The sequence below is a fragment of the Gadus chalcogrammus genome, chromosome 13 (genome assembly GCF_026213295.1).
Source record: "Gadus chalcogrammus isolate NIFS_2021 chromosome 13, NIFS_Gcha_1.0, whole genome shotgun sequence".
Classification (NCBI taxonomy): domain Eukaryota; kingdom Metazoa; phylum Chordata; class Actinopteri; order Gadiformes; family Gadidae; genus Gadus; species Gadus chalcogrammus.
Window position 1 is genome coordinate 3,539,008 of NC_079424.1, and position 15,879 is coordinate 3,554,886.

Consider the following 15,879-nt stretch of genomic DNA (forward strand, 5'->3'; position numbering starts at 1 on the left):
TACATAGGCAGACATAGAAACACTTTCTCCAAGAAACTAAAAAAGATCAAAACAAACATTCATCTCAGCACACAAAACCTTTTTGTGCCGAGAGGTTTATATCTTCATCAACATCATCATCATCATCCCAAGCTGCAGAGTGATCATGACATCATTAGGGGGCAGTCCCAGCTCAAAAAAGACATCATCATAAGGGGACCGTCCCAGCGCAACACGGCGACCAACAGTAGGAAGTGAAGAGTGGCGAAGTTAGCAGTCCCAGCAAAAAGAGAGGGAAAGATATCGAGAGAAAGAGGATAAAATAGTGAAAGCATCTCAGGTGTAGAGCACAGAAGGACAAACAGTGGAATTATGCTTTTCTTATTGTCAACATGGCCAGTCTCACAGGTGGATGCAAACCATCGCAGACCCTGTTCCGTCTTTTAAAATAAGGATGGTATTGCCTGTAGAGAACTTGTTTAATCAACAGTGAGTAAAGTCTAAGACACAGCCTTGATCAACGGACAACTCTGTTGTAGACGCAATGCAGTGCACACCATTATAAACGATAAGAAAACAATTTCACTGGCTGTGTCATTTTATAAACCATCAATATGATTTATGATGATTTCATCACTAGCAAACAGACATCACGTTCATAGCATCATAGCAGGTTAATAAAACACAACAAACTCAACTCTGCAACAAACCAACGGTTTACAGTCGGCGACGCCGGTCCCAGATGAGTTTCAATGAAGCTGGAAAGATTTTGGTGCTCTTAAAAAACTAAACGAAACCATCTTCATCACAATTCCGCTCTTTGCAAGAGACAAGGTGTTCCCATCATCATCATCATCATCATCATCATCAACATCATCATCATCTTTCAGCTCTAAGCAAGAGACGAGTTGTCACCATCATCATCATCATCACATTTGAGCTCTAAGCAAGAGACAAGTTATCAACATCATCATCACATCTGACCTCTAAGCAAGAGACAGGTTATCAACATCAGCAAGATCATCATCATCACTTTTGAGCTCTAAGCAAGAGACAAGTTATCATCATCATCATCGTCATATTTTAGTGCTGCTTATCAACCAGAAGAGTCGGGTTAGTTTTGTGCTTCTGGAGACGGGGAGGGGGGGGGGGATTCTGACCTATGAACACAGGGAGACACGCGGAGAGACTCAGGGGTCGGAGGTCGTGTTCATCCCAGGGTCACCTTGACCTTGCGGGCGCCGATGGGCCGGTCGTTGAGGTCCAGCACAGCGGAGCTGGCCTCCTGGTGGTTGTGGAAGGCCACCATGGCCTCCCCAGTGGGCAGGCCCTTCTCCCCCAGCTGGAGGCACACCGAGCCGGGCAGCACCTGGTAGCCGTAGAAGAAGTCCATGATCTCGTCCACGGTCACCGTGAAGGGCATGTTCTGGAGCTTCACGATGGAGGGGCACCCGGGCCGCTGGTTCCCCGGGTTCCCGGGAGCCTGTTGCTGTTGGTTCCTCAGGCCTTCCGGGCCAAAGTTTTGTTGTCCGTTGTTATTGTTGTTGTTGCCGCCGCCGCCGCCACCTCCTTGGCGGTTCTGGTTATTGTTGCCCCCGGCGCCACGACCCGGCACGCCGGTCGGCTTCCTGTTGCCGCCGTCGAACGGAGCCAGGGCCCTCAGGGCCTCGGGGCCCAGGCCGTGGCCTCCAGGGGCCCCGGGCCGGAAGCCAGGCGGCTCCAGGATGGGGCCCCCGGGACCCCCAGGCCTGAAGCCGGGGGGCTCCAGGATGGGGCCTCCTGGCATCCCGGGCCTAAAGCCGGGGTGGTCCAAGAGGGGGCCTCCGGGCAGGCCGGCCACCAGTGGGGGGGTGACCGCCAGTCCCGCGGCCAGGGGGGGCAGGGGCGGGGGCCCCACCAGGCCGTTCCCCGGGTTGGCGAACGGCGAGACGAAGGGGGCGCTACCCAGGCTGCCCATGGTGCTCCTCAGGAAGTTAAACTCCTCCCCGCTCATGCCGGCAAAGGGGTTGATCTGGTGGGCCTGGTGGGGGCTGGGCAGGTTCTGCTGGGGGCTGGGCTGCTGCTGCTGCTGCTGCTGGCCGGGCTGGCTCTGGTTCCGCTGGCCGCGTTTGTTCTGCGGCGGGGGGTTCCTCTCGATGTCCTTCATCTGCTCGTAGGTCACCAGGTGCACGAAGGCGTCGCGCCCGTTCAGCTTCTGCCGGTGGAGCCGCTCCGCCTTGCGGGCGTCCTCCTCCGTGCGCAGCTGGAAGACGGCCTGGCCCAGCCCGTTGCCGTGGTTATCCGACAGCACCTTCAGGCTGTCCTCGTAGACGCCCACGCCGTCCAGGAAGGCGCGGACGTCCTTCTTGGAGACGTTGTAGGGGATGTTGGTGATGTGGGCGCAGTTCCGGGGCGACTTGGAGACCTCCGGGGTCTTGCCGTCGCCGCCCGGGACGCCCGAGCGCTTGCGGATGGAGTCGATCTTCTCCAGCATGCCCTTCCTGTTGATGGGGTGCACCTGGATGAAGCGGCTGCCCATGTACTGCATGTGGCTGCTCAGGGCCGTCTTGTAGTCCTGCTCCGTCTTGAACTCCAGGAAGCCCTCCCCGGTGGCCCGGCCGTTGGGCCCGTAGGCGATGTACACGCTGTCCTCCACCAGGGACAGGTTCTTGAAGAACTCCTGGATCTGCCTCTTCTCCGCCTCGTAGGGCAGGCCCTTGAGGTAGACGCACCACTCGCTGCCGCCCTGCCGGAGTGGAGAGCGGGACCGGCAGCGTTCCCTCCCCCCCGCCGGCACGTTGCCGCGGTGATGCTCCTGAATCTGAGCTTCCTGGATGGGTTTGGCGTTGGGGTTGTTGGCGTTGGGGTTGTTGGGGTTGTTGGGGTTGTTGGGGTTGTTGAGGCTGACCCACTGGCGCTCCGTGGCCGGGGACACGTCCACGTACCTCTGCCCCATCATGCCCCCGCCCCGCTTCACCACCTCCATCCCGTCCTGGGGGGAGAAGAACTTGACCATGGCCCGCCCCGTGCCCCGGCCCTGGTTGTCCCTCAGGAGCCTCACCGCCTCCACCCCCAGGCCCCGGAACATCTCCCTCACCTCCAGCTCCGAGGAGGTGAAGGGGAGGTTCTGCAGCAGCACGAAGAGCTCGTCGGGGCTGGCGAGGAGGCCGCCGCCGCCGCCGCCCGGCACCACCCCGGCCGCCGCCGCCGCCGCCGCCGCCTTCATGTGGAGGCCCAGGGAGGCCAGCGGGTTCAGGGGGTTCAGCGGGCTGAAGAGCATGGGGTTGGGAGGCCCCAGGGCCAGGGCGGAGGCCAGGCCTCCGGGGGGAGGCAGGGAGGGGTTGAAGGGAGGCAGGGAGGACATGTGGGGGAGGTGGGACATGTGGGGGAGAGGGGAGGCCGTGGGCACCGGGGGGAGGGCTGAAGACGGGGGAGGGCCAGGCATGGAGGGGAGCGCCGGCAGGGGGGGGATGGGAGGCGGGCCCCCGGCGAGGCCGGGGCCGGAGCTATAGCTGTTGGCGAAGCTGGGGGGTAAATTGGGGTGGCTGGGGTGGCTGGGGTGGCTGGGGTGGCTGGGGGGTAAGCTAGGATGGCTGGGGTGGCTGGGATGACTGGGATGACTGGGATGGTTCGGATGGTTGGGATGACTGGGATGACTGGGATGACTGGGATGGCTGGGATGGCTGGGATGACTGGGATGACTGGGATGGCTGGCATGGCTGGCATGGCTGGCATGGCTGGCATGGCTGGCCGACACCTTGTTGCCGTGCTGCTCCTGGTGGGAGCTGGCTGTGGTCACAGAGGGCTGGGCGTTACCGAACCCTTGGTTACCGTGGCCACCACTCCTCCCCACAACGGACGCCTGAGACGCGGCGGCGCCGGCGCCCTGCCGACCGGCGGCCGCCACCGCCGGCGCCTCGGCCGCCGCCGAGCCCGTCTCGAAGCGGCGCCGGCTGAGCTCAATCATGTTCTGCATCTCCGTCTTGCTGCTGAGCAACAGGGACACCTTGTTGGTCTTGATGGCCCCGCCCGTGCGCATCATTCCCAGACGGGCGTCTTCATCGGTGGCGAACACGATGAAGGCCTCGCCGTGCTCCCCGCCCACAATGTGCACGCCGCCGTCGGGGATGGTGAGGCCAGAGAAGAAGTGTCTGATGTCCATGGTGCCTGCCACTATGGGCAGACCCTGCAGCCTGATCACAACAGCCATAGCAAGGCTGCCACAAGCCCACTGCCAACTGGCTAACTACCTGTGGAGAGAGGTACAGGAACCATCAGAGCCAGCAGGGGGGAGGCAGAGGGACGGGACTGGGGGCTGGGAGGGGGAGAGACGAGGTGGAGGAAAGAAGAGATGGAGGAGGAGGAGAGAAGGGATGGGGACTAGGTGGAGGAGGAGAGATGGAGGAGAAGAGATGGATCAGGAGGAGAGAAGGGATGGAGACCAGGTGGAGGAGGAGAGATGGAGGACCGGGGGGAGGGGTAGAGAGAGTAGTGATGGATGACTTGGGGGATGGAGGAGGGATTGTAAACACCTCAGACAGCAGCATCTCAGACATCACACTAGTTTACCATCTCTCTCTTTTCAACAGCGGATCATAAACTACCGGTCATACTACGGTCTCGATGTTGCTTACCATACTTCTGTTTATAGCAAGGATATCCACGGTGAACACATTACATCCATCATCAACAACATTATATAGTAAAGACATATATAGACCACGTTTAGTAGCATCGGCCTAGCACCAGGTACTCGTATTATATGCAGGGACACACATTTTACTTTTGTATCTTTTGTTTAGTTTAAAGAACTCATATTTGTTTGCTCAACACTCTGTTTGGCATCAGACTTCTAAATCGTGTGATATCAAACACTCCATATTAATGAAAAGGACAAAAAAAGATTCAAACAACAGAAAACACCACGACTGGACCAAACAATGAAGCCAAAATCGAACTTGTTCACCTTGTTTCCAACCCATATTCCTATTAAGCACCTTTCCAACAAATGAACCCATTTTAAAACTGTTTATTACAACAATAACTCCCTGTTCAAAGAAACATTGGCGGCAATTTCATCAGTTCCAATTAATATAAAAATGAACAACAACTATGTTATTAGTGGGTCATGAACAACATGGAGACAAAACGGAGATGTGATGTTTGGCCCAGTTCCCAGGAGACCAAAGCATGTATCGCATGGATCTGAGAAGAGACCAGACACCCTGATATTTCAATCCAGTTAAAACACTTCACCCAGCACCTGACATCAGGATATCCATTGGGACGGAAGACCAGCACGGTGAGACATCCCATGAACCATCTCACACTTTTCAACGGGGTCCATATGGGGCAGGGTAAAACAGTGTTTTACAGCGTGTTCGGTCCCTCTGTGGCAGACTGAGTGACATAGAGTGTATTACAGAATGTTGGGTCACTGTGTGGCAGAGGAGTGAATACACCGGTGTTAACTTTCTGAAGCAGTTTGCAGACCAAAACCCCAAATCCCACGATCACAAAATAAACATAAGTAACAACTCACTCCGTCTCCGACCGACTATCTTGTTCAACCCGGAATAAGTTCCATCACTTGGCAAGCCTCACTCTGAGAATCGCCTTGTTTTCATTGACCGAAACAACCGATCCAAGAATTCCATGCAGACAGATGTTCCACCAGTCATGCAGACAGGTTTCCAACCAGTCCAGAAAAGCTAACTATTGGGAGCTGAACCACTGTAAGTTGTAAGGGCCTAAAGTTTGTCTTCCGCCCCTGAACAAGAGCCCATGAAGCTGAGTTGTGAGAAGGCAACCGACACCAGCACATCAAGGGCCAGCAAGCAGTGGCTTTAAAACATCATGAGCCAGAAACCAGCACCTTTTAAACTTCAAAAACCATAGGCCAGAAACCAGTTGCTTTAAAACATGAGCTAGAAACTAGTGCCCTTTAAACGTCAGGAACCAGAAATCAGCGCCTTTTAAACATCATGAACCAGCAACCAGCGCCTTTCAAACGTCATGAACCAGAAACCAGCGCCTTTTAAACATCATGAGCGATGGGCCGGAAACCAGCAGCTTTTAAAACATCATGAGCCAGAAACCAGCGGATTTCAAACATCATGAGACGGAAACCAGCAACTTAACAGCAAAACATCATGAGCCAAGAAACAGAAACCAGCGACCTAAAACATCATGAACCCAGCAACAGAAACCAGCAACAGAGAACATCAATCAATAGACAAAAACTAGTGATTTTCAAACACCATGAACAAAGCAACAGAAACCAGCGACTTAAAAACATCATCAGCCCAGCGACCAAAAACTGCAACTTTGAAACACCATGAACCCCGAAGCACAAACCAGGACGTTTAACAGAAGAAACCAGCAAGATTAACAGCAAAATACAGCAGGTTTAACTGCAAAGTACAATAAACCAAGAGACTGAAACCAGCGACTTTAACAGTGAAACATGTGAACCCTGAGAGAGAAACAAGCTTCTTTTTTTTACAAAATCATCACAAACCCTGTGACAGAAACCAGGGAGCTTAACAGCAAAATATCACGAACCCTGGTACAGAAACCAGGGACTTTCAAACGTCACAAACCCAGAGGGAGAAACCAGGGACTTTAACAGCAAAACATCATGACCCTAGTGCAGAAACCAAGCACTTGAAACATGAACCCAGAGACAGAAACTAGCAACTGTATAACATCATGAACCAAGACAGAAACCAGTGACATAAACCAGCGACTGAAAAACTTCCTGAACCAAGATACAGAAACCAGCTACTGTATAACACCATGAACCCAGAGACAGAAACCAGCAAGCTGAACAGCCAAACATCATGAACCCTGAGAGGGAAACCAGCGACTTCCAACAGAAAAACATCATGAACGCAGACAGAAACCAGCGACCTTATCGTCAACGCCGAGACAGAAACCAGAGCATTTGACAGCAAAACATAATGAGCTCAAAATCCGGAACCAGCGACTTTAGCTCTTCAGTCCTCAACTAAACTTGTTTCAACATGCAAACACCGTCATTCGCTTGAATACCACCTTCTCTACGGTCGGGAAATGTGTATCCTCATCCCTACTGGAGACAGCATGGCTTCACGTTCTACAGAAAAGTACTTCATTCAACAATTAGTACCTCAAGTTAGATTACCTCACTATTAACCGAGCTATTTACCAGTGGTACATTAGTACGATCACCACACTATTAACCAATGGTATATTAGAACGATCACAAAACTATGAACCAATGGTATATTGGTACGATCACTAGACTATTAAGTTATGACACATTATAATAGGACGAGCGCAGAGTGGTCTCTTTCTAATCACGAAATCGTTACAATTCTCTTCTTTGCAGTCAAAATAAATCCACATGGACGAGTCAAACTAATGGTAATAAAAATGAATTTACGTAAACAATCTCCTTTATAATGACAATAAAAAGAGGATATGGTGAAATATTATTCAGGTATTAGGACTTATTACACAGATGTAACGTTATACTAGTATTTAATGTAGACATCCACATTAGATGTGAGCATAAAAGACGAATAGTGTGTTGCTCAGGATGTGCATGGAGGCTAGCAGTAAAATAGCTAGCATAAATTCGGACCAATCTGGCAACGTTGGCTGCATCGCGTTGCAGCCAGTGTTGCCAGATTGGTCCCGATTTCACGTCCAATCTGGCAACACTGGTGGCTAGGCCTGTTAGCCCCTAGCTGCAGCGTTTGGTCTCCGCTGATTCGCGATGTAAAAGAGCGACCACATGAGAAATGCACGGAGGCGGAGTGTCTGTTTGGGTTCAGCTCTTAGTATGCTCGACCCTTTCACGTTTCCTTACCGATAAATGTGAGAGCAAAAGAGATTGTGTTCATGAAACCTGCCGCGTTGTTCTTTCTCTTCACAGCTTCATCCTCCTTTGTGAAATCTCGTCACAGATCCCGCGAGAACTGGGGTGTTGACGCGACATAATAGCCCCGCCCACATGTTAGTAAATAATGGTGACGTCTCTGTAGGCGGGGCCTTGCCGTCGGTCGAAGGTGGTCTCTTGACCCACTTAACATATTTCTCCACTGTGACAAGATGATATTCTGCAATAAAATAACAATGTTTACCTCTCAAAAGATGGACCCCTGACTGAGCATGATGACCTGTTATTTTATCTTCTTTATAGAAAAAGACTTTATACACCTAATTAAATAATCGTTATTAGGCCACATTATTTTCTTTATTTCGTTTTTTCTTCTCCTCAGTAATTCAATTATCTGCATGTTTCATCTAAAATGATCCACTCTCACAATCAGACTCATCCTAACGCGTTCAAGAATCACCTCAGATGACCATGAGATTGTATTATACAAATCATGTCATGTGTCTGGTGAGCTGATGAGCTAACATAGCATGCAACATACTGCCAGTTCTATAGAGCTATGGTTATAGTAATTAGAGCAAACAGCTGTGTCTTAACGGGTGAACAATCACCTGTTCCTCACATCTCCATACCTACAACAAAGCCCTCAACACAAAAAGATGACAGTTTAGTTTGCTTTCTATTCATATTCGGCTCCAGTTTTTACCCCGACGTCTTCGTGATGAGAATGAAAAGGGTCGAAGAGGCGCCAGGCCAAGCTGCCCAGGTGAACCACATCACCTGGGAGTCTGGGACCCTCTCAGCCCCTCCCCACAGCCTCTCCAACCGACAGGTAAGCAAGGAGGCCAGTAGAGGCAGAGCAGCCCGTCCCACTACCAACAAAATGAACGCAGGCTTCATATGGAATCCAATTTGTTTTTGCAATCTGTAACATGTTGTTACACACATTATTTACCTACTAAATATGTAATTCTTGTTTTAATTCATATATCGATTAGGATGATGTTAAACAGTTAGTATGAACGTTTCGGTTCCAAAATATGTGAAGCATTTTTCACAAATATATATAGATGGATGGATAATTTAAAAGTATATTCTTTATTTCAGCTGGAACAGAGATTAATAACAGCATGTAGAATCTCCAGTGGTTTATGCTATACTGATATCCAGTATATTTATTGGTCATGTAACAGTTTTAAAACGTTTCCTATCAAGAAAAAATGTCTGTGTTACTGTACTAATGTAAAATGAATCAGTGCTCTGAATAAAGATAATAATAATACAAAGATCATATTAATGTGACTAGCTGGTGCATGGTGGAGTCACCACACAAAATACATAGAATACATCTGTTCTTCTGGGAACCTGGACCGGAGACCGAGGGAGACAGAGAGATACAGACAGACAGACAGACAGACAGAGGGGAAGGGTTTGTGCGTGTTTTTTGACAGGAGACCTCATAGGGTGGGAAGGGTGGAGGGTGCTGTGGGCGGGGCTTCAGGTAGGTAGGGGCGGGGCTTCAGGTAGGTAGGGGCGGGGCTTCAGGTATGTAGAGGGCGGGGCTTCAGGTATGTAGAGGGCGGGGCTTCAGGTATGTAGGGCAGCGCTTCAGGTATGCAAGGGCGAGGCTCGAGGTGGTAGGGGAGGGGCTCTAGTGCTGCGACCAATTGATGCTCTTCAGATCAATTCCCTCCTGGACCATCTCCCACAGAGGACTGGCCGACAGACGGAGAGACAGGCAGGAGGACACAGGTACATAAACGGATCAGACATTTGTATTCATTACTCATTGTTATAATGTCAGTATGGTGTTGACCTCTCACCTCATCTGACGGAGACGTCGGACCTGATGGAGACACTTCTCTGCCGTGTAGTCTACCTCCTCCGCCGTGGTGAAGCGACCGATACCAAACCTAGAGAGAGTCAGAGAGAGAGACATGGTGAGGCCAGTACCTGATGGAGGCGTTGGTCAGTTCTGCATGGAGTATTATGGTAGGAGTCGTAGTACTAGTACTGCGAGTATTACCTGATGGAGGAGTGGGCCAGGTCTTCGTCAGCCCCGATGGCTCTCAGAACATACGACGGCTCCAGGGAGGCTGAGGTACACGCACTACACACACAAACACATAGGGTTAGCCTGAGCATAGCAGTACATAGTGCTTGTTATATGGTACTATAGTACAGCTGAATATGTCTTCCAGAGGACAGGGCTAGCAGTATTATAAGAGAGTATTTATACCTTCCAGAGGACAGGGCGACATCCTTCAAAGCCATCAAGAGACTTTCCCCCTCAACGTATGCAAAGGACAGATTGACACAACCTAGAATACACACAATCATTAAACATAGTAGTTAGTGTGTGTGTGTGTGTGTGTGTGTGTGTGTGTGTGTGTGTGTGTGTGTGTGTGTGTGTGTGTGTGTGTGTGTGTGTGTGTGTGTGTGTGTGTGTGTGTGTGTGTGTGTGTGTGTGTGTGTGTGTGTGTGTGTGTGTGTGTGTGTGTGTGATGGCGATTATCTTTACCAGCATATCTTTCCTTGGGGTCTCCATTGAGAATGACGTCAGGGAGTTCAGACGTCAGTTTATTGATGAGACGATTGGAAAGCATCGTCACCCTCTGGTGGTCATACTGAGAACAACACTACGGGTTAGTCTGCTTATCGTACTGAGAACAACACTAACTGGTTAGTCTGCCGGTCATGCTGAGAACAACACTAACTGGTTAGTCTGCTGGTCCTGCTGAGAACAACACTAACGGTTTAGTGAGCTGGTCATAATCAGAACAACACTAACGGCTTAGTTATGGTTCCAAGTCGACGATACGCGAGGGGGTCTACAGACCCACTACGTCCTTGCGGACCGGCCTTGCGTCCACCCCAAGGGCCTGACAAACGCCTCCCAAAAATTTGAACCTTGCATCAAAGCGACTCAGCAGCAAGGCCTGTGATTGGTCCGCTCACTGAAACCGGTCGTGAACCAAAACAGGTTCAGACTGCGTCTAAGCGTCTTGGAACAATGACCCCTAGAGGACGCTAGAGGAACTACATGTTAATCTCTAGTGAACCCCCTAGAGGACGTAAGATGAACTACATGCTAGTCTCTAGTGAACCACCTAGAGGCCGTTAGAGGAACTACATGCTAGTCTCTAGTGAACCACCTAGAGGCCGTTAGAGGAACTACATGCTAGTCTCTAGTGAACCACCTAGAGGCCGTTAGAGGAGCTACATGCTAGTCTCTACCGCAGACCGCCCTTACCTCCATCTCCTCCTGCGCCACCAAGCATGCGGCTCCCATGCCGACGGCCAGGGGCGTGGGCACGGTGCCGGAGCGGAGACCTCTCTCCTGGCCCCCGCCACTCTGCAGCGCCTCCAGGCGCACACGGGGCCTCCGGCGCACATACAGGGCCCCCACACCTGCGCACCCACACACAGAGAATAATCAATGATTCTGACACACACCCAATGATTAGTTAGGGGTCAGCAGGTGGTAGTTAGGGGTCGGTGGGTGGTAGTTAGGGGTTGGTGGGTGGTAGTTAGGGGTGGGTAGCTGGAAGGTGGTAGTTAGGGGTTGGTGGGTGGTGGTTAGGGCTTGGTGGGTGGTAGTTAGGGGTTGGTACCTTTAGGACCGTATATCTTGTGAGCGCTGATGGACATCAGGTCGATGTTGTCTTTGGTGACGTTGAGGGGAATCTTCCCGACCGCCTGGGCGGCGTCGGTGTGGAAGAACACGCCTCTGGCTCGACACATGCCACCTGTAGACGGCACCCCCACGTTAGCATCTGGCTACATACTCCATCAGCGCTCCGTCCTGACGTTAGCCCGGCACTACATACTGTATAATCCCAATGCTAAACTACACGCTAACGATAGCCCAGAGCTACGCTACATACAGACGTCAGTCGTCATGGTTACCTATTTCTCTGATCGGCTGCTTGACTCCGATCTCGTTGTTGATGGTCATGATGGAGACGATGGACGTGTCCGGGCGGAAGGACGCCTCCAGGAGCTGCGCACACACGATGGGGGCTAGAGGTTAGCAGTGGATGGGTAACTGGGTTCAGCAGAGAGGCGTGTAACAGTGTGTGTGTACCTCCAGCTCCACTAGGCCATCGGGTTCGACAACAGAGGGGTGTGTGTGTGTGTCTGTAACAGTGTGTGTGTGTGTGAGTAACAATGTCTGTGTGTGCGTGCGTGTGACTAACTGTGTGTGACTAACAATGCACGCGCGCGCGCGTGCGTGCGCGCGCGCGTGCGTGCGTGTGTGTGTGTGTGTGTGTGTAGCATTGTCATTTGGTCTGTGTGTGTGAGAGAGTAACAGTGTCTTTTGGTGTGTATGTGTGTGTGAGTAACAGTGTCTGTCTGTCTGTCTGTACCTCCAGGTCCACCAGTCCGTTGGCTTTGACGGGCAGGTAGGAGACAGAGAAGCCCTCTGCCTCCAACACTCTGCACGAGTCCAGCACACACTTGTGCTCCGTCTGGGTGGTGATCACGTGACGCTTCTTGGCCTTGTAGAACCGAGCCACGCCCTGCCCACAGGAAACAAACACTCAATACGTCCTCTCTAAACCACAACAATTATACTGTACAAACATCATCACATCGAGGACACGCGGTGAGGGGGGGACTTACTTTGATTGACATGTTATTGGACTCTGTGGCGCCACTGGTGAAGACGATCTCTCTGGGGTCTGCTCCAATCAGATTGGCCACTTGCTGAAAACACACACGAACCGGGCAGAGACACAAACACACATTCAAACAAATGAGTGGGTGGATAAAGATGTGTGTTTGCATGTATATAGGGGTGTGTGTGTGTGTGTGTGTGTGTGTGTGTGTGTGTGTGTGTGTGTGTGTGTGTGTGTGTGTGTGTGTGTGTGTGTGTGTGTGTGTGTGTGTGTGTGTGTGTGTGTGTGTGTGCATCGTATTTGCTTGTGAGAGAGGTCTTCAGTATAGATTGTGAGTGAGTTTGCGTACCTCTCTGGCTACCTCCATGGCCCTCTCACTCTCCCAGCCGTAGGCGTGGGTCCTGGAGTGAGGGTTACCGTAGTAGTTCACCTGGTAGGGCAGCATCGCATCCAGCACCCTAGGGTCCTACACACAGACACGGTTATAGTATCATTGGATATAATGGCATTATTATTAACATTATTGCACACAATAAGACAATTAACATATTATAATATCACTGTATATAATAGCATTATTATAACATTTTTTAATACAATAGCGGAATTAACACATTTTATAAATAATGTATAAAATAGCATTATTATAACATTAATGATATAATAAGGCTTTTATGCAGTATTGTATTACGTCATCGTAGTGTTACTACTACCATAATGATCCTAACTACTACAACCAAGGTTGAGTATCCCAGAGCTCCTTCAGGTCTCTCTCACCATGGGGGTGGTGGCCTGGAAGTCCATGTACAGAGGTCTGAGCTCCTCCTGCTCCAGCACCCGGGGCTGGATCATAGCTGCGGACACAAACAAAACCACTGCTTTGACTCATCCGTTTGACCTCAGACAGCTCTAGGCTCAGGCGGCAGTGGTGGGCAGGATGGCCTCACAGCCAGGAGCTCTGCCTCCCACAACCCAGAATACACGTTAGGTTAGAGCAGGCTTTAGTGCGTGTTTGTGTGCACGCGCGCGTCCATTTTGTGAGGAGCTTCAACAGGTCAGAGGTGGGGGACAGGGCGAGGGCTCACTGGAGGTCCTTTTTGGTTCACACCCAGCGACTATTTAATGAGGGGTTAGGGTTTAATGCTGCTGCCAGTGCCCTTGAGCAAGGCAGCATCATTAGACTAGGAGATGGAGGCCGGGCACTGCGCCCTCTTCTCCTACTGAAGGGATGAATGCAGATTTGAAGCATTAGTGATGAGCTTATGGCTCAGTGCAGCACGCCATGTGCCCGTTTCAAGTGGCACCTTAAAACCTAACCCAGATCTGTTTATTATAACTCAACACAGTTTAATTTGGCAATAATATGACCGGAATACATGTTTGTTTTAATAGCAGTGAGGGGACAGAATTTGAGGAGTGTGGAAGGTTCATGACCACAGGGGGTTAAACAATGGTTGGTCTTGGCTTTCCTTATTTGGGCAATAGATTAATACGAAGATGACAAAAAAAACTGCAAGTCATCCCCCTTGTTGATCTCATTCTTGTAGCACGAGGTGAAACAGGGGCTGGAACCCAGTCCTATCATTATGACTTGAGTATGTTTAATGTTCAAATATGACGTGTTCATGTTCAAATATTTAATGTTCAAATATTACAGATTAACACATTTAAAAGTCCCCTTCCCCGTTTGAGAGGAATATTATGTCATAGTTGATCGTCAACGTAGAATTTTATGCCATTTCGTTAGGGTTAGGGTTAACTAAGATGAGATCGTCAAGTAGGGAAAAACAGCCGTAAAATCATGCGTTTTTGCCCGTCTCGGACAACCATTTTGGGAACACTACACTGTGCTGAGAACGAAGGAGGCACGGTGTGTGTGACAGTGCGGAGCTCTGTCTGGCCAGCGGTTGATTTGGATGTCGGAGAGAGGTTAAAGATTATCGGACCATTCATTGTAGCATAACACTGTTATACTATAGTGTCTAGTCACAGTGTGTGTTGACTTTCATACAGGTACAATATCACTCATTATACTATAATATTACTCCTACACAACAATAGCACTAAAGTATCACAAAGTTGGGGTGGGTCGTTGCCATGGGGATAAAACATCACCCCGTCTTCCTAGAAACCCCAAAAACAAATAATTTTGTTAAAATCTCATCAGTGTTTGCATTCAGGCTGAAACACTGACCCCTAAAGTTAGAGCTGGTTGAATTGAATGTACCCTCAAGAGCCGTGGAAGAGGACCCGCTCCCAATGTAGAGATGAAGGGCTCGGCTCATCTAACATGATATAAATACGATTCTTACCTTCATGGGATTTTACAGTAATTAAAAAACGGACTTATGAATATTAGACAACATTTCTGCCAAGTCCATTCCGCTAGAGGTCACTGATTCTGCACACTCCATCATTAATACGTGTTGACAATAAAATGTTTACTTACTTTACAAAGAAACAATGTTTTTAAATCATTCCTGGTTAAGTAATCAAACCAACCAACTGCGTCATCAGCATGGGGCTAGTTAGCAGGAAGCTAGTTAGCAGGCGGCTAGTAGAAGATGCCAGAACATAACAAGCATCAGTAGTGCAAGCTGTGCCACTTTATTTAGTATGTCTCTTCTATAACCCACATCCCAGCTTTCCACAACACTTGATTGACTTATTTATTGTGTAGGTTCTACAAACTGGATCCTGCCTTTCTTAAACACCCCCCCCCCCCCCCACCTCCACTGTGATATAACGTTAACGTTATGTGATGCAACAACGTTATCCCTTCAAATACTGTTATGAAAACATCATATTACTCCTTAAACCATCTTCTATCGAAGGTACAACGACCCCATCGTGATGTCAACGACATATAACTGCCAGTATAACCACACAGATAAACTAGTAACTTGTATAACTTTTAGATCTGGATCACCTTGCTCCCCGGTGCTCAGCCCGGAGCTCCACCGGCCCAGGGGAAAGCCTCTCCCGGTCGCCAGCAGCCTGGCCGCCGCGGTCCTGCCCGGAGCGAGCATCTTCAATCTCCTGAGTTCGGTCAACGAGACCCGACGGAACCGGGAAGCAGCGGGATGACGGAGAAGCTAACGGGATGAAGACTTTAACCGAAAGACTCAAGATATGGCAACAAATCAACTGAGTAGTGTGTACATGTGATTCTCCGGGGTCAAGGGGAGCGGATGGCGCAGATGACTGCGAGCTCATGTAATGTGTTGAAACTTAACCGGAAGTTACGGAAGTACTTCTTAGCCCTTCAAAATAAAGGCCTCCTGTTGTTTTGGTTTTTAACGTAAAGCCTGAACCCGGAGGCGTGGTTTAGTCAGACCTGTGTTATGAAAACGTTGATATTTATATTCGTCAACTTTTTAAATTAACTACCCAAGTAACTACCTACTATCATTG

At 50.0% G+C, this 15,879-nt stretch overlaps 2 protein-coding genes across 2 annotated transcripts; both read right to left on the bottom strand.

Moving 5' to 3' along the window:
* LOC130401658 (RNA-binding protein 12-like) lies at window positions 1-7,896 on the bottom strand. The gene is made up of 4 exons (XM_056605572.1): window positions 7,814-7,896; window positions 3,714-4,208; window positions 1,809-3,512; window positions 1-1,727 (listed from the first exon to the last, which is right to left on the bottom strand). The coding sequence occupies exons 2-4, from the start codon at window positions 4,166-4,168 to the stop codon at window positions 1,190-1,192; spliced, it is 2,697 nt and encodes an 898-aa protein (XP_056461547.1). The 5' UTR covers window positions 4,169-4,208; window positions 7,814-7,896; the 3' UTR covers window positions 1-1,189.
* A 1,028-nt stretch (window positions 7,897-8,924) lies between these two features.
* On the bottom strand, window positions 8,925-15,659 carry LOC130401665 (cysteine desulfurase-like). The gene is made up of 13 exons (XM_056605579.1): window positions 15,395-15,659; window positions 13,243-13,319; window positions 12,815-12,931; window positions 12,470-12,553; window positions 12,214-12,366; window positions 11,753-11,846; window positions 11,458-11,592; window positions 11,097-11,254; window positions 10,365-10,470; window positions 10,083-10,164; window positions 9,870-9,953; window positions 9,667-9,756; window positions 8,925-9,558 (listed from the first exon to the last, which is right to left on the bottom strand). Exons 1-13 carry the CDS (start codon window positions 15,492-15,494, stop codon window positions 9,495-9,497), a joined length of 1,344 nt encoding a protein of 447 aa, XP_056461554.1. The 5' UTR covers window positions 15,495-15,659; the 3' UTR covers window positions 8,925-9,494.
* Between the last annotated feature and the right edge of the window lie 220 nt (window positions 15,660-15,879).